General features: G+C 45.9%; 1 protein-coding gene across 4 annotated transcripts in view; it reads left to right on the top strand.

The window, feature by feature from the left end:
- ATG7 (autophagy related 7) overlaps positions 1-27,444 on the top strand; it is a 1,226,522-nt gene that overhangs the window by 620,654 nt on the left and 578,424 nt on the right. For all 4 annotated transcript variants that reach the window (XR_013601115.1, XM_078661409.1, XM_078661411.1 and 1 more), the window contains exon 18: positions 12,677-12,757. Coding sequence is in view for 3 of the 4 variants with exons in the window: in XM_078661409.1 (XP_078517535.1) it covers positions 12,677-12,757 (81 nt within the window). In the remaining variant the exon portion in view is untranslated. The remainder of the gene's footprint in view (positions 1-12,676; positions 12,758-27,444) is intronic.

The raw sequence follows: 27,444 nt of genomic DNA, 5'->3' as shown, positions 1-27,444 counted from the left end.
GAAAACAAGACCTGAGACAATTGCTGGCACTTAAGAACCGTATTTTATCAACTCTTTATTCTACAAGAAAATGTTTTTTCTTTTTAATTTGTAATGCAATGGTTTTAGTTAAATTATGCAAATAAACCATTTAATTCATTCCATAGATTATATTTTTACCCCCTGGAGTATGTCTCCACTTATTAATAACTGTGAGGTTCTTAATCAGATTTATAGTGACCATAACCCCATTACGGTGCAGTTACTGTCGCCCTATGTGCAACATAAATTCAAGCCAATGCCACCCCAGGATTAAACTAGTAAGGATTCAGGGTGCAGAGTGGTATGGCGAACTGCGAACTTGAAGAGCATTTTGTTCCAGGTAGTTTGCAATAGTACAGCACTGGTGAACAGCTGCAACCTGGTGTCTTGTAATCCGGGCCTTATTTTAACTACTTTTTCAAATCTTCTATTGTGGATAAAAGAGATGCTTACTAGACCTATTGCCCGGCCACGCCTTCATCACAAATCATGGTTTGTAGATCGGCTAATGATTCTTTACGCAGGACCTTAAAGCAATCTCCCAGAGCCCAGAGTGCTATTATAGCCAGTAGAAAGAAATATCCAGCAAGAAATAAAGAGTAGGAAATTGGCTATGAAGGAGGAGAAATCGGAATCCATCATTTGAGCTTGTCAATCAAAAGACTCACTAGCCTTTTGGAAAGCTATGCGATCTGTTTTATGCCCTGCATCATCCCATGATAAAGTAACAGTTCACATATCGGCCGAGGTATGGTTGGTGTATTTCTCTGGGTTGTATTCTACTGGTAGCAAGGCTAATGATTCATCCTTGCCGATAACTTCCCTGCGTCCGAACCTCGTGTTTAGAGAGGCGAGGTTTTTAAAGTGATTGTAGATAGTAGATGTAAGAAGGCTCCCAGACCGGATGGTATTCCGCTAGATTTATTCAGGGACAACACAGGGTTTTGGACTCTGGTCCTTACTTCAGTATTTAATTCTGTCTGTAGCCAAGGGGTGCCCAGGTCGTAGCGTTCATCAATAATTGTCCTCGTTTAAAAAATAGGAAATGTGCATGATGTTCAGTGCTATCGGTCAATATCCCTCCTAGACTCCACAGCTAAAATTATTGGGAGAGTAGTTCTGAACCGCTTACTTGACTGGATTAACAACAATAGTATATTTGCCCCAAGCCAGTACGGTTTAGAAAGGGGCTTGGGACTATTGAATCGTGCCTCAATCTCCACCTTATTGTGGCAAAATACAAATACGCCAAGTGATTCTATACCCACTTGGCGTTTATGGACCTGTCAAGCGCCTTTGACTGCGTCTCCAGACAAAAGCTGTGGATTATCCTAGGGAGTACGGGTGTTGAAGCGGGGCTGGTTATATTTCTAAGGCTTCTCCACCATGACCTTACAGCAACAGTTAGATTTGGGAGCACTGACAAATGCACTGAGCCTTTCAGCATTAAGCGTGGGGTGCGCCAAGGTTGTGTCCTTGCCCCAATTCTTTTTGTCCTCTACACGAACGACTTGGAGAAAATCTTGGTATCTGTCGGGGCGGACGTTCTGTATGTGGAGACCTGTTCCCGCATTGCTATATGCTGATGATGCGGTCCTCTTGGTTAAAGATGGCTAATGGCCTTAAAAGACTTATTTTTAGCTATGTTAGGTTTATGCGAGACCTGGGCCTGGAGCAAAATGTTTAGAAAACATCTACTATGGTATGCAGCCGAAGAAATACTAAAACCCGTACCGTAAACATTGATGGTAAAACCTTAGATAGGGTTAGTTCTTTTCCCTATTTAGACCTGGAGTTTGGTGAAGAATGCACCTGGCTCCCTTATATTCAAAATAGAATATCCCGATATACCCAAGCTGTAGGTATCACTTCCTCACTTGCTATGGCAATTGGTAGAAAGCCTATTGCCTTTCAGAGACATATTTGAATTTAAAAACATTTGTAGAGCGCGCTTTTACCTAGCGGTTTCTTGGCGCTAACATATAACAGGAAATGCCTGCCGATTTTCACATATGGAATGGGAATCTGGGGATGCAGGGATGCTCATGTGATGCAGATGGAGGAGAACAGATTCTGCCGCCAGCTACTAGGCGTTCCTTCCTCAACACCTCATTTCTCTCTACACCTGAAGCTAGGCTTGGAGTACGTCCAAGAAACCATCAATGCTGCCCCTCTGGCTCTCTGGTGCTCAATTTGGTCTAATAAAGAAGCTGAGCTTAACTGGGCAGTCATTAGAGACTGTTTAACTTGTGCTCACGGTATAGCCATCCCCTGGCTACAATATATAAAAAATAGTTTTTTGGCTCATGGCTGTGCCAACTTGTTTGAGCATTCCGAGTCCATCCAAAAAAAGGTCAAAAATTGGGTCCAGATCAGTTTTCATAAGCATAAACAAGCTACTAGGGAACTAAAGAAAGTGTCCAAACCTCCAGTCTGAGATAATTGTATTATTCAAGCTGATCCATCAGTTGCTCCGTATTTATTATAATTGGCCAATGTTTTTTGAAAAAACACTCTTGGCAAGATTCAGGTTGGGTTTCTTTCCCTGGCTAGTATGTTTCCCTTTAAGCCAGTACTCCTCAGACACTAGTGCTACATGTCCCTGTGATGAGCAATCTAGCCAAACCAGTTTACATTTTGTTTTCTTTTCTCAATTTTATTTGCTGTTCACTAGGACGTTTTTATTACCATTGCTACACAGACTCAAATTCTCCAAATGAAAAGCTGCTCTATTCTATGTATTGCAACTTAACTGTAATGTTTGCTATGCAGGTGCTAGTTTTTTGAAGTGCACTTTAGCCAAAAGAAGGAGTTTGTTGTTCTGATAACGTTTTTACCTTGTCTTTTAAAAATTATTTCTGACCCAAGCACTTTAAGTGAATACTATTGCTCCTACATTTTATTTATCTGGCACTTTGAGATATAATGCTCCTGGAATCAAAATGTTGGCATTATCACTTTATCTAATTTAAACCACCATAATGATTTTTCTTGCTATATATGGATACTTTTAATATGTGTGTTTCATCTGTTATATCAGAGTTTTTTTTCCCTAATATTTTTTAATTGAAATTGTCAGTGCAGCACACATCAATGAAAAAGTAATATAGACAATGAAGGCACTTAAGACAACAATTCCCAGAAAATAAGAGAGTTATGCATATTATTCCCACTGGTGACCCGCCAATCTCACTCTCCCATCTCTATTCATTAGCAATTGGATCTGCAAATTGCCCAGGCCATGGTGGGCCCCTCTTCGGAGGAGCGAACACAAATGCTGCCTCTGTGTGTACCCCACCTATAGGCAATGTTTTGTTTGGCAATTATAAAACCCAGGGTAATCCAGATTTGATCCATGCAGGTCATGTCGGTGGCCTCCCACACATTGAGCAAACACAATTTGGGTGATGGGTTCAAGGTGTTGCTGCTCACCTTGCACACTCCTGCAGGTACTGCATTCCAATATGTCTGGATGATCAGGCACTCCCAGATTGTGTGGTAAAAGGTGCCAGTCCCCCCACATCTCCTTCGACACTCTGCCTTGCTACTTCTACCCATCTTAACAATGATGTACATGTAATGTATGTTCGGTAGAGGACCTTTAGTTGAATTAGCCTCACTTGTGATGATATGGCAACTTATTGTGGGGAGGCTAGGGCGTCAAGCAAATCCTCCTCCTCTAGATCTCCGAGATCTGCCTGCCAGTGCTGGTGCAGGTGCCTCAGTGGATCAGGAGAATTGTTGGATAAGTGAGTGATCTTATCTTACTCTCAATGTGTTCCGCGAGTAAACTGTCTTCCAGAGGTGAGGCTTCCGGTATGTCATCTTCTGTCTAGAGCACCGCCTGCAAGGCATGACGTATTGTAAATATCTGAATGCTTCCCCTGCGCACAACTCGTATTCTTGTTGCAAGTCAGCAAATGCTAATATTTTGCCTCTTTTTACAAGGTCCCGTACTTTTGACAGGCCAATAGTGTCCCATTTGTCAAACCCTTGATATCTGCACAAGCTGCCCAACATCTCTGCATGCCGCAGGGGTGTACTCAATGTGACTTTGTTATACCAGCCCAATTTTCTCATAACGGTGTGCCATAGAGCAGCTGTAAGGGCTGTTGGGCTAGTGAGCTGCTGCTTATTCGGCTTCGTATACAATGCCTGTCTGAATCCCCCATTACCCATCAGCCATTTATCCATGGGGCATGCTGGCTCCTCCTGCACACCGTATATCCATTTATTAATGATCAACAGCTGGGCAGCCCAGTAGTAGACCTGCACATCTGGTAATGCAATCCCCCCGTCATACCCCCCATACAGGCTTAAGGGCTGCAATGCAGGGCGGTTTACCGACCCAGAGTAATGTTCTATCTTCACCCTCTATTGCTTTAAAATATGTTTCAGGGACTCTATATGGCGTATTTTGTAGGTTATATAGGAAATGGGTTGAGCCCTCATCTTGTATAATGCTGCTCGCCCCAACAGGGATATCAGTATTGCACGCCAGTGCCAGACAACGCCTTGTAGACGAATCAGGGGGGCGCGCAGATTTTGTTCATAGAAAAGTTCTGGATCAGCCGTCACGAATATGCCTAGATAGCGAAAAACATCCGTCACAATGATTGCTCCGGATTCTGTCGGTAGGATTGGGGCGGGCTCGTGGAGCAGATATATCACCGATTTGGACGTGAGTACCTCCCAAAATTGAAACAGATCTGAAGGACTCGGTTAATTGAGGATCGATGGGATGCCACATACAGCAAAATGTTGTCGCCGTAAAGTGAGATTCTATCTTCCCACCCATTCGTCCACTTTAGCCCACGTATCAGGGGATCCCCTCATATCCAGCTTGCCAGGGGCTCAAGAATCAATGCAAATATTATTGGGGACAAGGGGCAGCCCTGTCTGGTCCCATGGTGCAAAGGAAAGGTCTTTGACGTGTGTCCATTCACCACCACCTGTGCGAGTGGTTCTGCATATAGAAGTTGGATCCACTCAATATAGGTTTTCCCCAGCCCCATGTGTTCCAAGACCGCAAACATATAAGGCCATTCTACGGTATCAAAGGCCATGCGGGCATCTAAGGACAGTATGGCTTCATCTTCTTGTATCGTATCCTTCCTGGCAAGCACCCCGTTCAGGCGCCATAGATTCAGTGTGGTATTTCAGCCTGGCATGAAGCCGGACTGATCCGGTTGTACAAGCCCCGCCACAACTGGGAGAAGGTGCGCCCCTAATCAGGCCGGACTGGGAAGCAAAACCGGCCCTGGCAAAGTGCTCGGCCGGCCCCCCTCCCTTCCGGGGGGTTGTGGGTGCCGCCGAGCTCTTTGCCGGGGCCGGTTTTCGGCCGTTTTTGTTACAGGGCCGATGCTGCAAAAACGGCCCTGTAACAAAAACGGCCCTGTAACAAAAACGGCCCCCAGGGACCCCAAACCAGCCCCCCACCCTTGCGGCGCACCGGGGGATTGCCCGGTGCCCGCTACGGCCAGTCCAGCCCTGCCCCTAATATTTGGGCAGAATTTTAACTTCTACATTTAGTAAGAATACGGGGCGGTATGAGGCGACATCCTCAACCTGCCTTCCTTATGTATCATTGCTATGGAGGCCACGCATTGGTCTCTAAGCAAAATACCCGCTTGTTTACGTTCAAGATACATATTGAGCAGGTGAGGTGCCACTTAGTGGCCATCATTTTGAGGAGATTTATTGGGAGGCCATTTGGCCCCATGGCCTTCCCAGCTTGTATGCTGAGTATGGCCGCCGTTATTTCCTCAGTCGTGAGGTCTGCCTCAAGTGCTAGTCGGTCTTCCGAGGTTAGTGTTGGGAGCCGTATGTCGGCCAGCAGTTCCCTCGACTCATCTACTGTGGCTGAGGCCACAGGGGAATATAGGTGTGTAAAATGGTCTCCAAAGCCCTCAGCTATGTCCTGCGGATCCTCTCCCACACCCCATTTCTTCTACATATCGCTGTAACCCAACGGTCAGCCCTATCCCGCTTGTCCAACCATGCGAGTAATTTACTCGCGCAAATTCCCAGTTTGTATATATTCTATGACGTTGCACCTGGTGTTTTTCTCTGGCTGCCTCTGTTGTTAATTCTCTGTGTTTCTGTCGCTTGAGCTCCAATATATGATCAACTGCCATGTCCCGGGTATGCATGGCTGCTTGCTCTCTTATTAGAATGTCACACTCTTTATCTACTTCTATTTGTTTCCACTTTTCCTTCTTGTATCCCACAGTAAGGGACAGAGCCTGACCATTTTCACTGCTTTGTAGGCCTCCCAAATAACTCAAGTCAACTGGACCATTACCACATTTTCGGAGAAATAGTGATCTGTGGCTACCAAAATGTTTGTTTTGATATGTTGAAGTTTAAGGCACCAGTGATTGATCGAGATTGTTCTACGAGTGGGGGAGGTTCCAACTACATATTGGGCCAGTATGGGGGCGTGATCCAAAATGCCCCTAGCTAAGTGCCTAATCTCCTTAAAATAATGCGTCTTGTCAGGATGTTGTCGATTTGAGATCTGCTGTTGTGAACTGCTGAATAGAAAATGTATTGTCGTGTTTGCGGGTGTGCCTCACACCATACTTCCGCTAAGCCCAGAGATGTCAGAAATTCAGCCATGGGTATCTATCTAGCTGGTCGTTCAGTGTCATGTTGAGGTCCCCGCAAATCACTAACTCACCCTCTGGCAGGTCTAACATCATCTTGCTCATAGATGGCAAGGCCACATTATGCAGAGCTGGAGATATGTATAACCACATGATATTTATGCGTCTGCCCTCCCAGGTGCCAGACTGGGCTGCAAAGCGGCCATATTCCTCAGTACATGAGCATGTCACAATGAATGGAAAGCTTTTACGCATCAGTACCACCACCCCTCTGGACCCAGTGGTAAAGCCAGAGTGTACTACTAATTTGCATCTCCATCTGTCAAGTGCCTTGCATGTGTTTCCAACTAAATGGCTTTCCTGCAACAGGACAAGATCTATTGCCTGCCTCTTCATGTATTGAAGTATTCCAGGAGAGCAGATTGAAGGCTGTTTCGGCTCTTTCCATGACAGGAGTGTCAACCAACGCTGATGCTGTTTGGATCAGAGACTTTGGGGCGATATTGTCAGAGACAGTCCCACCTGGTGGTTGTGACATGACTGTGTTTGTAGTGGTTGCTGTGTTTATGTTATGTTATAACAGATTTATACCACGCACACATGCTCACGAGTGTCCTGGCGCGCAAAATAACTGTGACCCGGTTCAATGAGAGCTTTAGCATGACTGCTTGAAAAGGAAAGTTTTCAGTTGCTTTTTAAAGAGTCTGAGGTCCTGAATGTGCCGAAGTTTCAGGGGCAAGGAATTCCATGTAATAGCTGCTTTGACGGACAGAGACTGGCCCCCCCAGCCGTGTTCTGCGGAAAAGTGGGATCGCCATCCGTCGAAGGGTGGCTGAACGCAGCGGTCTGTTGAGGACATAGAAAGCAAAACGCTTCCGAATGTACAGTGGTCCGAGATCGTGCAGAGCTCTGTGTGCCAAAGTAAGGACCTTAAATTGCACTCTCTGGGCCATGGGCAGCCAATGCAGTTCGCGTAAGTGCTGTTTTATGCTAGATCTGCCTGAGATGTTAAACAGCAGTCTAGCCGCGGCATTCTGTATGGTCTGAAGTTTATTTTGCAGGTATCCAGGAATTCCCACATACAGAGCATTGGCATAATCTATGCAAGAGAGAATAAGAGCCCGCACGACCATTTCCTTGGCCGACCTTGCAGCAAAGGGAAGAACCTTCTAAGTGATTTAAGGGTGCCAAAACAGACACCAGTGAGTTTCTTAATTTGCACCACAAACCGCAGGTCCTCTTCGAACCAGACCCCCAAGTTTTTTGCTGGAGCGCCCTCAGAGTTCGGACGGAGAGAGTCTGAAGGCCACAAAGACTCTCTAAATGCGGACGGGAACTGACCATATAAAAGGACCTTGGACTTGTCCTCGTTGCATTTCAGTTTCAGCTGGGCGTGAGCCAACCACCTAAACACAGCAGAGAGACAATTCCGGGCAATTTCTGTTGACAGGTCGGAGTCCTTCCAAGTAAATAGGAGCCGGGTGTCATTCGCGTATGCAATTATTTTTGCAATCATTTCCTCAGCCAGAAAAATCAGATATTAAAGAGCAAAGGGCTCAAAGTGGAGTCCTGGGGGACTTCAGTGAGCATTTACTTGGCAGTCGATGAAAAAGGAGGCATCCAAACCTGCTGGGACCGATCTTCTAAGAAAGATTTGATCCAGTCCCAGGCAGAGCCAGCAATGCCTATATTTGATAGGCGAGCAAGGAGTAGTTGGTGAGGCACCGTATTGAAGGCGGCATAGAGGTCAAGTAAAATCAAGGCCGCTCTGCCGCCCGCATCCAGGGAACTCCCTGATTGCCTCAGCCATCTCCACTAGCGCAGTCTCTGTACTATAAGTTGCCCTAAAACCAGACTGTGCCGGATGGAGAAGGCCAGAAGTCTCCACATAGGCTTCCAGTTGTCGAAAAACCACCTTCTCGCAGACCTTTGTCAGCGCCGATAGAAGAGATATAGGGTGATAACTGACAAGTTTGGACGGGTCAAGAGAGGGTTTTTTGAGAAGAGGTAAAAGCTTAGCCTGTTTCCAGCTCAAATGTACAGCAGTGGTCTGTAAGGATAAGTTGATAATCTTGTTGGATATACCACCTCTGCGACTCCAGCCAACACTCTAGCAGGACAAGGGTCAGTTGGAGACCCTGATTTCAGGGATTTGAGAATGGCCAGGACATCTGGTCCGGCTATGGGCACAAAGTTCATAAAAGGAGGAACTGATGGAGTAGATGCTGAAAGGGGTAGAAATTAAGAAACCCTTGGTGCCAGAACACCTGGCCCGAGACTGTCTTGAATGTTCTGTACTTTCTCAACAAAGAAAAAAGACAGCTCCTCACACCATTGAGATGATACAGGAAGGACCGTTTGTTCTTCAACAGGTGCCAAAAAGCTTCTCAAAATGGATAAAATATCCTTGCTATTGTTGTTAGCTTTTGCTATCCGTCCTGCAAAGAAACCACTTTTTGCCTCTCTAATAGCTGCATAGTAGTCTCTCTGAGCTTTGCGGAGAGCGTTTTTGGCCAATGGACAATAATCCCAACGCCAGCATTGTTCCAATGTTTTGCAGCCCAATTTAAGGTCTCTAAGAGTGCCTGAATACCATGGTTTAGATGGAATTGGTCTTGGTCGCCTGGAGGAGAGGGGTTTTAACACTTTGTCAACTCCTTGGCTAATCCAGGAGGAAAAGCTATCAACCGCTCCCTCAAGATCAAAAGTGGACGCCGGACAGGTCACTAAGAGAGCCCTAGAGAGCCGGAATGTCAATCTTCCGAGCCGGAATATTATAAGCCGGAACTAAGGAGGAAGGAGGTTTCCCTACAGACCAAGAAAACGTATGAACTGTATTGTCGTTGATCCCAACGGGAAAGATCACATGCATATAAAAACGTGAACTGCAAACTGGTATCTGCACTGAGCATATAACCAAAATGAAGAAAAATCTCAGTAACTTGCAAACACCCTGCCTCCCTGCAAGACGGACTTTAAACTACCCGCTACCCCAACATTGCAAAGTGCCCGTTGCCCTCCCTTCCCTGGTTTGGGGGAGACGTGGACCCGTTGTTCTGCTCTCCCAGCCCCATTGTCAATGATTAACATATCGCCCGGTGTCTTCGTGGAGGGTTTCATTGTGTGTATACTCAGGCATTTTTGCTGTAGCGCCTTTTGCCCATTCGCACCTCTCCCGGCATAGTCCTGCAACTTCGGTTGAGCCCGGTCTCGATCCACCAGGCCATCCGGTCAATCTGTGTGACTGTAGAAAGTATGGAACTGCACAACGAAGGGCCATACAAGTGCTACAATTCGGGGTGGGGAAGACTATCTACCCAGCGATTGGTCTTTATCGGTGAGATCCTCTGCTTCCTGACTAGACGCTGTTTGTTTCTGGTCTCTCCCCATTTGTCTCCTGCGCCTGTCTGAATTGTTCGGGCCTCCTACTCGTCGCCATCCATCCAGCCACTCCCAGGATGCCCTCAACCTCCACCCTGAGTTATGCTGGAAACACCATTGCATATTTCAGCGCTTTGTCTCTGAGGGCTTTTTTGACTTCTAGAAAGCTCAGTCACTGCCTCAGCACTTTCATAGTAAAGTCCGGGATAAATTTGACAGTGTTATTTTTTAATTTAAGAGAAGGGGCACAGCGTGCAGTTTGTAAAATCATATCTTGATCTCGAAAGTTAAAGACACATGCTAGTATTGGCCTTGGCGGCTGCCCCGGTCTAGAACTTTCCCCCGGTACTCGATGTGCCATTTCAATGGAAAAATACTGGGAGAGATTCTTAGGCTGTAACTGCTGTGCGATTAGCTCCTCCACAAATGAATCAGAAACCCCCAAAATTGAAATTGTTCCTTCTGGCCCTGCCTTCATAGTCATCCAGTTGGTCTGCCAGGGCCTTGCTGGTGGTTTTGCAGCACACAAACCTGTTGTTCGAGGGCCTTAGTGTTGGCGGACAGGCCCTTAGTTAAGTCCTCCACCTCTGTTACTCAGCCATCTATTTTCCTAAGATCAGCACGGATGAGGGAGACTTCCAAGGACACTGTGTCTATACGGGACTCAAGTGATGTACGCACAGCGTTTACTGCTTTTAGTATGTTTTGTAGTGTGGGGGTGCTCTGTTCCTCCTGCGACCGCTGCGCTTCATGCACCGCATAAGATTGAGCATTTGCTCCCTCTTGATTCTTGTGCCAGGAAAACTTGTCAAGCGCGGGGTGGTGTGAGCCACGGCCTCCTTTGCTCCCCGACAGGGCCAAAAGTGTAGTGGTGGTGCAGGACTATGCCGCTTTCTGAGGGGAGCGGCCCAGGGGCATCATCGCCACCTGCCCAGAACAGCATCCCATCGGCCTGTCGGTTTACCACTCCCACCTCTTGTCCGCCTCCCCCCCCCAGTCTTCACCAATACTTTGCTTCAGGTCCAACCCAGGGTCGCCACGAGTAGCCAGTGATGAGTATCTTTATGGCTAACGTTAGGGCATGGTGACCATCACTCACCGCAGGCGGGCAACTAGAGCCAAATTTCGGCGGGGGCTGAAAAATATTTCGGGAAGGGTTAATTCTTCCAACCACAGACAGAGTATCTGTAAGAATGGGTGAACACACAACAAAAGCCTCATTTACAATTAATAGTCTTTTAAAGACCTGTTAAGTACTCGGGTGCGGCTGCAATTAGATGCTCGCCAGCACGCGAAGACATGTCATGCCCGGGCTGACACACACGACGGGGGGGGGGGCTGAAGCCCCGTGAGCCCAATGCAAGGTGGATTACGGTGGATTGACACAGACAACCTGAAGCCCACTCACTCACGAGTCTGGTGTTATGGTGATGTGGAACACTGTCTTGGGCATTTTCTCACTCTTGGTTATTCTGATATTATGCTCCCTGCATGGTCCAACAAGGGTAGGATATTTCAGAGGTGATATGTTTACATTGTAAACACTGATAACATAACATGGTGTTAACGGACTTAAACACTGACCCGCAATACTGTGCATGTGCACATTTGTGCTCATGCATGATCAAATGTTTGAAACATTGACATACTTTGATGTGCCCTGTAGACTTTCACCTAATAACAAAAACACCACAGTGCCATAAAATGTGGTGGCTATCTGTTTAGCAATTATGGAGTTACGTGCAAAGTAAACGTCAGTAAGTGAAGTGTCATTTTTGATGATGAGGGAAAAAACATTTGTGAACCCTCTCCCCGCCCCCTTTTAAGTTCTGAACATTTAACTGCTTTGCACCAAATTCGACATGCCTTTAGATATTATTCTATACATTGGCTTCTCCAGTTTTGGTACAGATTTTCAAATGTGTGCCAAAGTTATTAAGGGTAGAAGACTCAAGAGTGTGGGGTCAACCTTAAATACAGAGTTGCTACTGCCATTGGTGGCCAGTATAGCTTCTAGCATTAACCAAGCCCCCGCTTCTTATTCCTTCACTGTTCGCGAGATAGGACCATTGCTCTCAAGATAGTGGATACTGATCCATGGCGCTACCAATATATTCTGTCATGTTACTTTATATTATTTGTGGTGTGCGATACTGATATTTATAGCCCTATCTACTCCTTCCTGTTGGTTTGGTTTCACACTAGAGTCATGCTCTGAAGTTAATGTTGTGTCACAGCGCTCTGTGTAGTGTAGATTTATGTTTACACTTGTCACATGGTCATAATGAATTGTTCATCCTGACTTCTGGACCACCCATCCTGACCTGGTGCCCATTGTCTCATAAAAGATATATACAGCAAGGTGCTGCTTGACCAATGAGTTTAATTACCACTGTGAATATTATATTTGGATAGTAGGCTGTCAAAACACACAATGAGATGCTTTAAAATATGTTGCAGTATAAATATCCTTTTCTGTTAAAGGTAAGATCAGAACAACACACGTTGGAGTTGAACTGTTACTGTACCGACTCTGTAAATACTATTTTTCATTTGTTAAATCTTATTTTTATGTTATGCTCAAAATGCATAACTTGTCTCTTTAAAAAATATGTACTATTAACCTTTTTATGCCATTATGCAATTTTCTGTTTGTGTTTTGGCAGATTCGAGGTTTTCTAGCAAGGTTTGATAATGTCCTTCCAGTGAGTCTGGCGTTTGACAAGTGCACTGCCTGTTCTTCTAAAGTGAGTTATTTTTCTATGTATGACGTTATTTATTTATTCATTAAAATTGATAATGTTTCTGACCCCAGAAAGGTTAAAAGTGCAAACTAATTTTAAAAATGTAAATACTGAGGCTTATGTTGGATGAATGAGATTGCACAGTCAGCTGGCCTACTTTCATGTGGGATGTTCAGTTGGCCAATGTCTTTGAGGTTTTGGGTTTGAATATATTATTTCCAAGAAGTGGATATAGTGATTTGGCCTAAACCCATCGTATGTAAATTTTGTTACTTCAAAATAAATTTCATCAATTTGAAATAGTCCAAACGAGAGAGGTTGAAATTACCTACTTTATATACTTGCCACAGACAGCAATTACCAAGATCAGATACTCACTATAACCATATTTGGGTAAATTAATTCTAAGATATACAATTTCATAACTTCTTTATGAAACTTGATTTCCTATCCCTTTTCCGAAATTAAGAATAACAAAACCATTGGTTAATTATGATGGTTATCAAATTAAGCTTTAGAGAGGAATGAATAAAAACTTAAGAGTAAATGAGAAAGAACAAATAGTAAAAAAGCAAAAAATTAGGCATATCTGTAAGAGACTATTAGTTATAGATTCCTTACCTTAGAATTACCCCCAGGCGTCAGACTGGATCTGGAGATTTTTTTCTCAGCAGTACCCCTGCGCGTCGGTCAACTAAGCTTTCATTTTCTGCTTCGTGATCGCCGTGGTGACGTCGCAGAATCTACTTAGACGTTGCCCCTGCACGCTGACGTCAGTTCTTTCTTTTTCCGCGCTAGCCAGCGCAGATCCGGAGAGAGCGGTACCTGTAGTAATTTTTTGACTAGCTCCTTTTCGACTTTTGTCGACATCTTTTTTGATTCGTTTAATTCCTGGTGCACATAGGGATGTCCTGTCCTTGGACCGGCTTCAAGCTTTGTCACTCCTGTCACAAGTTGGTGTCGGTCATGGACTAGCGCCTCGTGTGCCTCTGGTGCCTGGAGCGTGACCTGAGGTTGTACTCAGACAGTCTTTGCGGGAGCGGTCACGAATGCTTCTGGAGGCCCGGCAGTCAGCTCTGCGACGCTCGAGGTCCCCGTCGAGATGGAGGTCCCGGGACCGGTCGCAGAGTCATCACCGTCAGTCCTTCTCGAAGTCTCCATCATCGAGTAAGTCGAAGCACAAGAGGAAGGGGAAGAAGCACCGTCGCTCTTCACCTTCTCCCCGTCCATCGGCCGATGTGACGTGGGACACAGAAGGTCGTCGTCCTTCAGCTTCGCCCGCAGAGCCTGCTGGGACGGGTCCGAGCCTCCCTTCCTTCCCGGAAGCCGGAGCGTCACCTGCCCAGTTTCGTGCATTTTACGAAGCCTTCCACTTCATCTTTGGGCAACCCGACTCACGGGGTGCGCCGTCAGGCTCCGCAGACTCGGCTGGGGGATCTAGGCCTTCGATGCCAGCGGCTCCTGCCTCAGCACCGCAGGGCCCTCAGGGATCCAGGCCTGGATCCAGATTGGTGCTGGTCGACCTCACAACACCTCCCCCGGCACGATTCCTCTGACGATGCCTCCGCCACATCCGATGCTGGTTTTGTCCCTGGCTGGCGTCTACCCCGGCCGCCCCCTCGACTTGGACACGGAGGCAGACCGCGTCGACTGACACCGGTACTGGCGCCGGCTGGTACTTTTGTGCCACTGTTGTACCCTGGCGTTCCTTTTCAACCTGAATGGCAGACAGGGGAGGGTGAGGAGGACTGGGAGAGGTCTGTTGACCTTCTGGCAGACCAGCTAGAAAAGCCAGACTGGAGAGATGAGTTGGGTGAGGCCAGAGGACTGGATACCTTCCCAGACAGTGGTATGCCTTCTCTCCCCAGCTTGGCCACGGAGGAGGGAGTGTCCTATGCTGTGGTGTTGTGTATGGTGGCTGAGGCCTTGGGCTTTGAGCTTCCTACGGTGACAAAAAGGACTACCCTCCTGACTAAGGTCCTTCAGCCGGCAGCGGCTTCTTCGGAGCCCCTGCTGCCGTTCAATGACGCCCTCATAGACGTCCTTTTGGGCTCTTGGTCTAAGCCCAGCACAGGGGCTCCTGTGGACAGGATGATTGTCCGACACCACTGTCCAGCCCCGGGCGACCCAATTTTCCTCTCCCAACACCCTACCCCCGAGAGCTTGGCGGTCCAAGCCTCGACATCCAAAGGTGCGTTCCCTACTGCTCCCCCAGATAGAGAACCCAAGAAGCTGGACCATCTTGGGAAGATGTTTTCTTCCACCAGCTTAGGACTGCAGTCGGTGAACACCACATGTCTCTTGGGCCGGTACACACACTCTGTGTGGGACACAGTTGCGCAAGTGCTGGCACAATTCCCCAGAGGAGGCCCGGGCTGTACTCTCCTGTGCGGTCGCTGAGGGTAGAAACGCAGTAATGTTTTGCCATCCGATGTGGGCTGTAAACCGCCGACTCACTGGGTAGAACGATTTTTACTTCAGTAGCCTTTAGGCGCTACGCCTGGCTCCTGTCTACTGGCTTGTCTGGGGATGTTCAATAAACACTTTTGCACATACCCTTTGATGTCCGTTGCCTGTTTGGCGACAAGGCGGACGATGAGCTTGAGCGCTTTAAGGACTCTAGAGCTATGGCCAGATCCTTGGGCCTCGCTGCCACCTCTCACTCTGTTCAGTCTGGCTTTCTCCTCTTTCATGGCTACAGAAGGGATGCCCCATCACTTTCCCCCTAGGGCCCCAGGCCGGCGCAAGCTACCCTGCCTCTGCGCGGCCAGGGACGTGGGACCCAGTGCCGTGGGTCTGCGAGCCAGGGGACAGGCCAGTCCACCAGTGCCTCCTCTGTAGCTGCCTCCAAACCTTCCTAGTCCGACCTTTCAGGGCCATCAGTTGCCAGTGGGTGGCAGGATCCGCTATCACCTCCCACACTGGCACAACATCACGTTGGACAGGTGGGTTTTGCAGATAGTCCGAAGGGGCTAATCCCTCTCCTCCAAGACTAACCCTCCCTTGATGACACCAATACCCTTCTCCGTCAGGAAGTTAGGGCTCTCTTGGCAAAGGGTGGTATCGAGTGAGTCCCTGTCCCAAAAGTAGGTTATGGTTGCTACTCCCACTATTTCCTGGTACCCAAGAAGGACAAATGCATGTGTCCTTAGACCTTACGGATGTCAACCACTTCCTCTGGAAGGAGAAGTTCAAAATGCTAACCTTGGCTCAGGTCTTGCCTGCCCTCGACCCTGAAGACTGGATGGTAGCGTTGGACTTACAGGACACTTACTTTCACATCCCCGTCTTGCCTGCCCACTGGCGTTACCTATGGTTCACGGTTGGCCATGAGCATTTCCAGTTTACCGTGCTCCCCCTTGGCCTTAACAGTGCCCTTCGGGTGTTCATGAAAGTGATGGCGGTGATCGCAGCTCATCTGCGCAGATCAGGGGTTCCAGTCTTCCCCTATCTCGACAACTGGTTGCTGAAGGTGTGCTCGCCCCAGGCTGTTGTTTCCCACCTCTAGACTACGGCGGACCTCCTGCATTCGCTGGGGTTCGCAGTCAACATGCCGAAGTCGCACTTGATCCCCTCTCAGAAGCTCCTTTTCATCTGAACGGTTCTGGACCCGGCGCAGTTCGGGCCTAACCTCCAGAGCAGCGAGTCCGGGATATTCGGGCTATGATACCAATGTTCTAGCCTCTATCCTGGATTTTGGTGAGAATGACCCTGTGCCTGCTGGGCCTCATGGCCTCCTACATCCTGCGGGTGGATCATGCCAGGTGGCATATGTGGGTTCTGCAGTGGGACCTGAAGTTCCAGTGCGCACAGCATGAGGGCTTTGTTTCCAATGTCGTCCAGATCTCGGAGGGGACTGCACATCAGTTGCAGTGGTGGCTCACGAACCAGGATTGGGTCAACGGCAGCTCCCTCTCCCTTCCCCAACCGGAGTGCACAGTGGTGACAGATGCGTCACTTCTGAGATGGGGTGGCCACATGGGAGGGATGGAAATCAGAGGTCTCTAGTCTCCGGCGGAGTCTGGGCTCCACATCAACCTTCTGGAGCTCCAGGCGATTTGTCTAGCACCGAAGGCATTCCTTCCTTCTTTCACAGGAAGAGTAGTGCAGGTGTTCAGGGACAATACCTTCGCAATGTGGTACTGCAACAAACAGGGCGGGGTGGGGTCTTGGACCCTATGCCAAGAGGCCGTTTGCTTCTGGAAGTGGCTAGAACATCAGGGCATATCCCTGGTGGTTCAACAACTGGCAGGTTCCCTGAACGCCAGGGCGGACAAACTCAGCTGCCGGTGCATGATGGATTACGAATGGCATCTTCACTCGGAGGTGGTGCAAGATATCTTTCAGCAGTGGGGAGAGCCTTGGTTATATCTGTTCGCCACCGAAGAGAACGCGCAATGTCAGCAGTTCTGTGCGTTGGAGTTTCCAAGGTGGCACTCGCTCTGTGACGCTTTCTGTCGCGAGTGGAGTTGCGGTCTTCTATAAGCCTTACCGCCTATACCACTTCTACCCAAAGTGCTGAAGAAGATCAGGCGCAACTGGCCCAAGTCATTCTTGTGGCTCCAGACTGGGCACACAGAGCATGGTATCCCGAGCTCTTGAACATGGCCTCCGATCAGACTGCCTCTTAGGGAGGATCTTCTTTCGCAGCAGCAGGGGACGGTCCTCCACCCAAACCTGTCCAGCCTCCAACTCCTTGCATGGAGATTGAACAGAGACAGTTGACAGCCTTTGACCTTCGTCCCAAAGTCTGTAATGTTATTTTGGCAGCCAGGCGTCCCTCTACCAAAACAGTATACGACTGCAGATGGAGCAAATTTGTGGCATGGTGTGCAGCAAATGGTGTGAATCCCCTTTTTGCCCCTCTTTCTGAGGTTCTCCTCTTCATCCTTCCTTTGGCCCAGCAGGGTTCTGCTCTGGGCACCCTTAAAGGCTTTATTTCGGCCATTTTGTCCTTTCTTCGCCTTCCTGATCAGGCTTCTCTTTTCAAGTCCCCTATTGTAAATAGGTTTCTTAAGGGCATTACACACCTTTTACCTCCTATTCCTTTTGTAATGCCTCAGTGAGACTTGAACCTGGTCTTGACTTACCTTATGTGCGCTCCTTTCGAGCCAGTACATAATTGTCCTCTCAGACTCCTGACTCTTAAAACTGCCTTTCTGGTTGCCGTCACCTCTGCTCGCAGGGTGAGTGAGCTTCAGGCTCTATTTTCCAAGCCTCTTTTCCTTGCTGTCCATCCGGACAACGTTATCCTAACTAGGCCTTCTTTTCTACCCAAAGTGGTTACCTCTTTCCATATAGAACAGACCATCACTTTGCCCACCTTCTTTCCGCCTGCATCATTCCACGGAGAGACTCCACTGTGGATCTAAAATGTGCGTTAACATTTTATCTGGATTGTACAATACAATTCCGGGTGGACGATCAACTCTTTGTTGGCTATGTGGGTGCCAAGAAAGGTCGGGCCGTGCAAAAAAGGACCATCTGTCGATGGGTCATCCTTTGCATAACATTTTTTTTTTATTCCTGATTGAAAAAGAATCTTTCGGTAGGGCTGCGCACCCATTCCACCAGGGCGACACAAGCCACTACTGCTTTGGGATGTGGAGTCCCCCTCAGTGACATCTGCCAGGCAGCTAGGTGGGCATCACTGCACACGTTCACTTAACGTTATTGCCTGGATAGTCCGGTCCGGAGTGATGACTTGTTTGGCCGTCCGGTTCTCCAGGACTTTCGGGTGTTAACTTAGTTTGCAGATCCACCTCCACGCTTGGTATTGCTGTGGTATCTATTCTAAGGTAAGGAATCTATAACTAATAGTCTCTTTCACATGAACAAGGTACTTACCTTCGGTAACGATATCTGTAAGAGACATATATTAGTTATAGATTCCTTACCGCACCACCCATCCTTCCCATTCTGCGCACAGACTTCGAGAGTAAGGGACTCCCTTTCAGGGCCCTAGTTTTGTGTACCAGAGGTCAGTGTCATGCATGGCTCTGCATTTCTGGGGTGGAATGTCATGTAAAAGAACTTACGTCAGCACGCAGGGGCGGCATCTAACTATATACTGTAACATCAGCATGGCGATGACGAGTATGGAGTCGACTGATGCCACTTACCGACGTGCAGGGGTACTGCTGAAAAAAAGTTCTCAGGATCCAGTCTGACTCCTGGGGTAATTCAAAGGTAAGACATCTATAACTAATATATGTCTCTTACAGATATATCGTTACCAAAGGTAAGTAACTTTTTCTTTGCATCTTTGCAATGAGACCAGATGAATTGCCATTGTTGAAACACGTTTGCACCAAATATTAATCTCACACTGCATGCTAGAAACAAAGGAAAAGGGGCATCTCATGTGTAATGAACTTAAGATACAACTGATTGAACCTATTTAACTTCCCAATTTTAGCTTACGCCAGTGCTGTTTGAGTCCTTCACCAATTCTAATTTAGTATTGTGTAGAAAGATTCTTTTCACGTGCTCTTAGAACATTATGCATTTCAGCTTCTCTGACCAGGCAACTTACTTTTCATTGCTCTTGAAATAGCTTGGTCCCATTTGTTTCTAGTGAATTAGGGAATAAAAGTATTGTACGCTTGGTAATGTTTCTTTGGTAACTCTGTCTGCAATTTGTTAGAGAAACCATCAAAACTAGTGCTTTTCTCCAACTGAAATATTTTATAACAACTTTATTCTTTTTCATCTCCTTTAATTCATTGCTTAACAGCCCAACATATGTATTTTCAAAGCACAGGTCCACACTTTAGGGCATCTGGGCACATTTTATTGAACTCGGAAGGGTGAAAGGAAAGTTGTCCCCACCAGATTTCAAACTTATGACCATTTTGGTCAAACATAGATTCTTGGAATGATTGCGTTAGTCCTCTGAGCATTTAGACCCACCTTAGTGCACTAATGCTTTCCTCATCTGATAACCTTGATGGCTGTATATCTCTCAGGGGTATGGTTGTGTTATATTAGGAGAATGTTTAAAATCAAACTTGTAAATAGTCATTATTGTCTCAAAGGATGTTGGTAACATCCTGGAGTGATCTTGACGCTCGACATTGATTATTAAATTATTCGCTAGACATTTGCCTCCTCTTTAACCACCATCCCAAATCATTTGTTTACGATGAAGAGTGCAAATCCCCTGTTTCCTATTTGTGATGTTGTTTGGGTCATGCTTAGCATTTTTCTCCGCATAACCTCCTTGAGACTAGGTGGTATGTCAGTTGGTTCTAAATTATGTAGGTCTTTTTTGAAAGATTGAAGCTCTTTTTCTTTTATGTATAAGCTGTGTAATGTTCTCCTCGTATACAATGTTTTAACAATTGCAAAATTGCATTCACATTGTGAATGCTAATCGCATTAGTATTAGTGTCCATAGGAGAGATAACATTAGAGCAAATTCTTTCTTTGGAAATATATTGACAGGGAACACAAATGGACCATATGAGTGATTGATTATTGAGATTATTGAGATAACTAATGTGTACACAAGTATCACTGCTTCTACCTTTGATCGTGAATTGATTCTCATTAGATTCAAGAGTTTGCAGGCAACAAAGGACCAACATTACTAATACCAGTACCCCTAAATCTCTGCACTCAGATTGTAATGTAGCTGAAGGGATCTTGAGGCGCTTGTCTTAATAGAATATGAGGATTGAAAGGCAGTTGAAGTTCTGTAGGTGAGGAGGGATGTAGTTTCGAAGTTTGCATATGTACCACAAATTTCTCTCTTTGTGTGATGTTTAAAATGAGGTTTTGCTAGCAGACATAGGTTCAGTCTTCCAAAGAAAGGGTTAGATAAGCAAAAAGATCAGGTTCTCAGGCTGTGGTAGCATCAGATTTCGAATATTCATTTGAGGCCAAAGACAGGATAATTCTGGACTATTTAAATACATCACATGCATCCAAGAAAACCCACTTAGGCGTGTTTACAATACTCACTTCTAATATTGATAGTAGCTATCACAACCAAGAACTATTACTTTGAGTGTATAAAGGAATAAACGGATTTAGGTTAATGATTTGGAAAAATTTGCTTTTGGCAGCTGCTAATTGTGATGAGGCTCAGTCGTAAATGTGGCGTTTACGTTATTGATATTAGTGACAGCTTCCAGGGTTTCTTTTGGGTACCTATAGATTCTGGGGGGCCATGCAACCTTTAGTTAAAAAACAGTTCAGTCCTGCCTTAGAACAATTTCAGTTGTAGGGAGTTATCAGCTATTTAAGAGCATTCATTTAATACTCCTGTTCCTTCCTTCCATGCAAGAATTCCTGGCTATCTGGCATGTAGGCACTGGCCAGCTGAATGAACTCTGGGAAAAGGGCAAGGGATGTTTTTCTCAGAAACCCCTCTCAGTAGAGAAATTTTATCCTAGCTTTATTGTCTGGATCTGTAAAGTTAAACGATCTTCTGGCTCTGATTGACATTGTGTCCTGATCCAACTCCCAGGACCAGGTTATTTAAGCTGGACTTTCCCTCCAGCATCTTGTTTCACCGGCTTATGTTAATTGTTTTTAAATGGACCGATGTTGTGACTCTACTATTTCTATTCGTTCATGTATTCTGACTCTTCTATTTCTTTCATAGAAAGTGTGAAGGTTTTGATTATAATTGAAATTACTCTTTTGCTGCCCTGATTGTTATGTCTTATTGCTGCTTTGGTGTCTGGCAGTCCCATTATTGCTTTCAAAACATAAAATAAGATTGATATTCAGATACTATAAAACCCAGGTATTGTAACAGATTTTTGAGAGGAACTTTGCGCCAGAGCTATCAAGACAGAGTCTTTCCCAGTTTTGCAGCATCAACTTCAGATGGAAGCGATGGCATCAAGAAGTGGCAATCAGCCATTCGCTGTTTATGTTCCAGCCTCGAACAAGCTGTGATAAGAAATAGCTAAATGTGTTTCGATGCATTGCTTTTCATATTCTTTGTCAGTACCATTCACATTGTATGCACTAGGTGACGATCTTACAATAAACGTTTTAAAGTACAAGTCCTATATCTTATAGTCATTCTTCAGGTAATATTTGTTAACAAAAGCGGGTTAAGAGTTCCACTGTGTCACTGAACTCGCCTTGTGGGACTGATCGTTACCAGGAAATACATCCTGTGCAGTATTGCTCAGTGAGTTGTGTCTATATTGTAGCCCAGCTAGGTTTCTAATTTGTATTGGCACATTGGCTAAGTCGCTGTGCCAAGGGGTTAGAAATCTGACTCCTGAGACTCTTTAGTGAGGGAAGTGGTGCTCTCAGAGAATGTGACACCAGCAACTGGTTGACAATACAACTAGACAGATTAAGAGAGGCCTGTGTGATTTAGAGCTATGTGCCTGCTACATTGGGTCAAGCTATGGGTGCTCCTCATATCAAGATTGTTCCCCCTACCGAGTGACGAGCCATGTACCTGGAGCCTCAGTGGTATCAGCAGCACCTACTACTAAACCTATAGATAGCCTTACCTTCTCTGCCACCTTACCTTAATATCAAGACTCTAGCTTTTCTTTTTACGTTGAAAGTACACTGTATTGTCAAATGTCCTTGTTCTTGTTTTGTTTTAGCTTGTTTTCATTGTTCACAAATGTGAGAAATTGGGTTGTTGGTTGAGGGGAATGTGCTCCGTGCTCAAGCAACTACCAAAGTCCGTATCAAGATGAACCACAAAAGTTAAAAAATTAACCTGGGCTTTATCCCCTGGTTGCTTGGCACAACATCACTCAGGCTTAACTTAGAAGCAATCTGTAAAGTATTTATGCAGCACTTAAATAGTAGTAGAGTGAAAATTCAACACAAGAAAAATAGAGTAAAATGTAATAAATTATTTGACACCAAAACAACAAAAACCCAATCAGTAAAATAGAGAAATGCAATTTTAAAGATTTAAGGTAAGTATAGTGCCTAAAAGCACTCACGATTATCTGGTTGTGTGAGGCTATGTGAAACTCAAAATTTCGGCCAACCCCGATGGTGCGGGGACAAGATTCAGGGACCAGGATAGCCCCGCGGCAAAAGGTACCTCTAAAGTACTGCCCGAAGAGGCCATTTCAGAGTGGAGGAGGCCGCAAGGAACACTAAGTGCATTGTGGATGGTCATCACTGTAGCACGAAAAGCAGGCCCGGGATCGTGAATGGTTATTACTGTAGCGCAAAGATCGTGTCGGCATTCGATGCTGTAGCATGTCGTGCAGATCTTGTATTGTGAGTCGTCACTGATGTTTACTGTGGTGCAAAGAGTCGGGTTCACCTGAGCTTAGCGTTGGCAGTGGGTGCCGGTGGCAAGATCCTGGCACGAACTGGCCCGTTTGTTGCAAAGAGCACAAAACTTAAGGATTTTTCCTTTGCTTAGGTCCAGGTTAACTGATTCCACATCAAGGGTCCAGGGCCTGGCAGGCAACTTTTGGGGATTAAGAACTCACTCCAACAGAGATCCCCAGTGCTCAGGCAGGTCCAGATATGTCAAGTGCAGCAGGTCAGCTAAGCAGTTGCAGGGAGGCCTCTGGAACTTGTGTGCCTGTAGCTCAGAAGAGGAGAGCAGCTAACTTGCCCCTGGAATCACTCGAGTAGCTTGGGATGAAGGATGTAGCTCAGTCGTTCTCAGACAGCAGGGCAGGTCTCAACTAGCAGGGCAGCCCTCTGGCAGCTGGGCTGCCCTTCGTCTGTGGTATCCACAGGTCCAGAAGAGCACTGAAGAGTGGGTCCGAGGGTCCCATTTTTATACCTTGTGCCCACTTGTTATAGTGGAAAAATCTTCTGGAGACTGCAGAAGTGTCTGGAAAGTCCTGCCTCTCTTTCATGATCCCGTCTGTCTGCAGGTGCAATAGTCTAATGTGTAGTTCTTTGTCTAAGAGATTAGGCTGTGTCATTGAAGTGCAAGTGTGACAGGCGACCGCTTCACACCTCTGATGCAACACTTGAATTCTGCTACCACTAGAATTTTCTGGTTGGAATTGACCATGTCAAGACATCCTTCATTCTGGACTGAACTCGAAATACTATTATCCCACTTACTTCCTGAACGTTGGGACAACTACCAACAAGGCATTTTCTATGATTGATGAAAAAACTATATGCTGTTACAACACTTGCATTCTAGATCTAATCTTGCACCATATCCTTTTTAAATATCACATTAGCTGATTTGAAACGGAAGGTGGAATTTAACATGTAGCCATAACATCTGCACTTTAAAACTATCTTTGCACTTTAACAACCCAGACATGTCTTAGAGTGACACTGGTTGGTTGTTCCTTTACACCTCAGCACGTTGCACTTTGGCTTGAACTCAAATGTGGTCATAATATCCATGTCTCAGGTTTAACCTGGCAAATCACTCCTCTGCTCTGCACTAGGTGGCATCAAACAGGCAGTGAAACTCAACATGCTGCTTTAAAAATGGCACTCCAGAGTTAATTTTGTGCATGTCCTTTCTGCACTATGTGAATGTGAATTTGCAATTTTAATACATTGCAGATTTTAATGGTACTTTATTATTGTGAAGATTGTAACTAATCATATAGTAAAGCATTTACTTGCTTAAAAAAATCAGGATGGCCCATCCTGCCAAAACAAGCCCCTCTATTGTGTTGGAGGCATACATAAAGGCCAACTGCCAACTACATTTAGTCATATGATCCAGGGAGTAGACTGCAGGCACCAAATTGTTAGGACACTAAACTGCCTACTTTCTCAAAGTGGCATTTTCAGAATTGGGCTTAAAATCCGACTTCAAATAGGGGTTTAAATTAGAATGCCTCAGACACAAAACATGACATACCTTCCTGCTCCCAATCAAATGTTAGCACTTATTGTATCTAATAAGGTTGCCCAATAATATCATATGTGAGAGGTAGGCTTTACAATAGTGAAAAACTAATTTGAGAGTTTTTTACTACCAGTACATGCCCAGCTTTTTTAATGTACCCCGCTCTCTGGCCTGAGCTGTTTAAGGCCTATCCTAGAGGCTTTCATGTATTAAAAAGGAAGGTTTAGGCCTAGCAAAAGATTTAAAACTGCATATAGGCTGCTGTGGTAGACCAGAGACATGATTCTAAAGGCTACTCAAGTGGGAGGCACAATAAGTGCTGCAAGCTACTGGTATAATTTATTTTATAGGCCCTCGGTACATGCAGTACCACTTTATTAGGGACGTATCAGTAAATTAAATGTGCCAATTGGGTATAAGCCAATTTTTCCATGGTTAGAGGGGAGAGCACAAGCACTAGTTAGCAGTGGTGAAGTCTATAGAATCCTGAGAGCCAACTGCATCTGGTACAGAAAACAGGAGAGGTGAAGGCAAACAGTATTGGAGTGACCCGGCAGACAGGGCCAAGTCCAACAATGAACATTAAAGTTGCAAAAATAAAGGTTTATTGCAGAACCGTTTAATTTTGGCAGCAGGATTGCAGAACTCCCTTTTACATATTGTGAGTGGGATAACTTAAGTGATTGTGATAAGTAGATGTTTGTGAACATTGCTGAACCATTCCAATATTCTCATCACTCCATTCCCATTGTGTTGTGTTATCGATTTCAGATCTGTGCCAGTGTTCTCGGTCATTTAATGATAGTTTATACTATATAGGGTGCATAGGTAGTGGATCTAGTGTTCCCACAGTATTGTATTTTATGAGTTTTATACTAAATGGTCCCATTTGTACTATGGGAAGTGTTACCTGCTTCCCTGCGGAAGGAGACCTTTCAAAGGCTTTACAAATGATGCCTTCAAACCATTAATGTCTTTTCTCATTTGAAGAATTTCGTTTCAGCCTGAAAGCAGATCAAGTTGCTCTTGTTAAAGAAGCAATCCACACATATTTCGTATTTCATACCGCTGAAAATAATTAAGAGATGCATGGCAGTGTAATCCATTTACAAATTGAGGGTAATAGAGGAAGTCCAACATGCTACAGATTTGGCTGACCCAAAGAAACCACCACATCTAGTAATAAGGGATAGACTCCAAATCGTTTCCAAAAGAGCAATTTACAGCTCAGCTACCTGTAACTCTCAGCAGCACTTAATATGATGGACAACTAGGGCCTGCTGCAGAATATTAAGTCTAACATTGGCTAGATTGTGTGTTTTACTGTAAACTATCCCCACAGTGCCCATCTCTACCTAAAACCAACATTGCAGAACCTTTCTTCCTCTGTGCCGCATTTCCTGTGCCCACCCAGAGGTTTGGCTATGATAATGGCCAGACCCTCTCTTGTGGTTATTCTCTAAGCCAATTCTTGGGTGGCTCCCCATCCCACAGAGTTGGAGACAAGAAGACTATAAAGACAAAAGGGAGGCATGCCTAGGTTCGAGCTACATTTGCCAGTGACCGAGTAGGTATCATTTGAAGCTCAGCAACGTGCTGGGCACAGCCCCCATGCCATAAAGCTCAAGGAGGAAAAACCTCTGCCAACATCCAAGCCCTTTCTCCATGGTCTAGGAACAGTACATATCTTGGCACAGGGGAGCCATAAACAGTCTGGCGACACTGAACATTGTCAAAAAGTCACATTTGGCTCAAACAGAAAATGGCAACTTTCTAAAAGTGTAATTTTCACAATGTTTTTATAAAATCCAACTTGACCATTAAGTTGGACCTTAAATCGCTGTGAAAATGAGTCCTTGAATCATTTTTCTAGCTGTTCCCAAACTGAAATTAGACATCTAAGGTGTTATAATGTAACAAAGTGCTTCACTATTGGAATGCCAGCCTCTCTACAGTGCAAAATGGCTATTGGGGCAGAGACTGGCCTGCACAAAGATGGCAGCCTCCTAAACAGCTCCTGGCTGGTTGTCTAGCAAAATACATTTACCTTATGCCATGATCCTTCCTAGCTGACCTGTTGTCAGCGCTTTCTCTCCGTGACCTCCCTCCACTCACTGGATGAGTGCAGACACCTTGCTTACCTTCTCCTTGCTCCCAGTGAGCCCCCGGTCTGCAGGAGGGCCTTGGCCCTCCTGTGCTCTGCTTATCGATCCCTTCTGTTCCTTGGAAAGGGCTACTGCTTGAATCCTCCTAAGAAGCAGATGGGTCCAGAGGTGCTGGTGCTGTTGTGCAGCTGTTTGCGATTGAAGCCATCTCTAAAACTAAGCTGGTGCTCCCACCTCACTGCAGGACAACCATAGGTGTTGGTGCTGCCAAGACGCTCTGGCTTGGCAAGCCGCCATTGGTGCACAATGGACTTCCCTCTACAGTCTGACTTCTGGCCCCCGTGAACTGCCCTCCCCACATCGGACCATCTCCTGGAAGTACCAGTACTCTGTGGTTTCTAACAACGCTCCGGGACACTCAGCTGCTTTCGTTTTTCAGACACTGGCCATCTTGGAGCAGACAAACTCCCTGCCAGACACTACTGTTTAACTTTGTTCCTTTCACTTGGGGTAAGGATGGATTAATATGTCTACTACACTGCCTCTCCAAGCCCCCTCATCAGGTGGATTAACGGCCTCCCCATTTTTCACACCCCCTTCATTCCTCCTGGGCACTAATTCCACGCCTCAGGATGGAGACTAAGAGATTCAGATATTCCAAGTCCACTGACTTCCATTTCTTGAACCTTCAATTACTACTGCATGTCGGGTCCATGCCTTTCTATTGCCCCTCCCCCCCTTTATCCAACGTCCAAGAAGAAGACTTCCCCCAATTTTGACAACTGTCAAGGGCGCAGTTT

Source organism: Lissotriton helveticus, chromosome 9 (genome assembly GCF_964261635.1).
Source record: "Lissotriton helveticus chromosome 9, aLisHel1.1, whole genome shotgun sequence".
NCBI lineage: Eukaryota > Metazoa > Chordata > Amphibia > Caudata > Salamandridae > Lissotriton > Lissotriton helveticus.
Note: the sequence above shows the minus strand (reverse complement) of the source record. Positions and strands in the feature narration are given on the sequence as shown.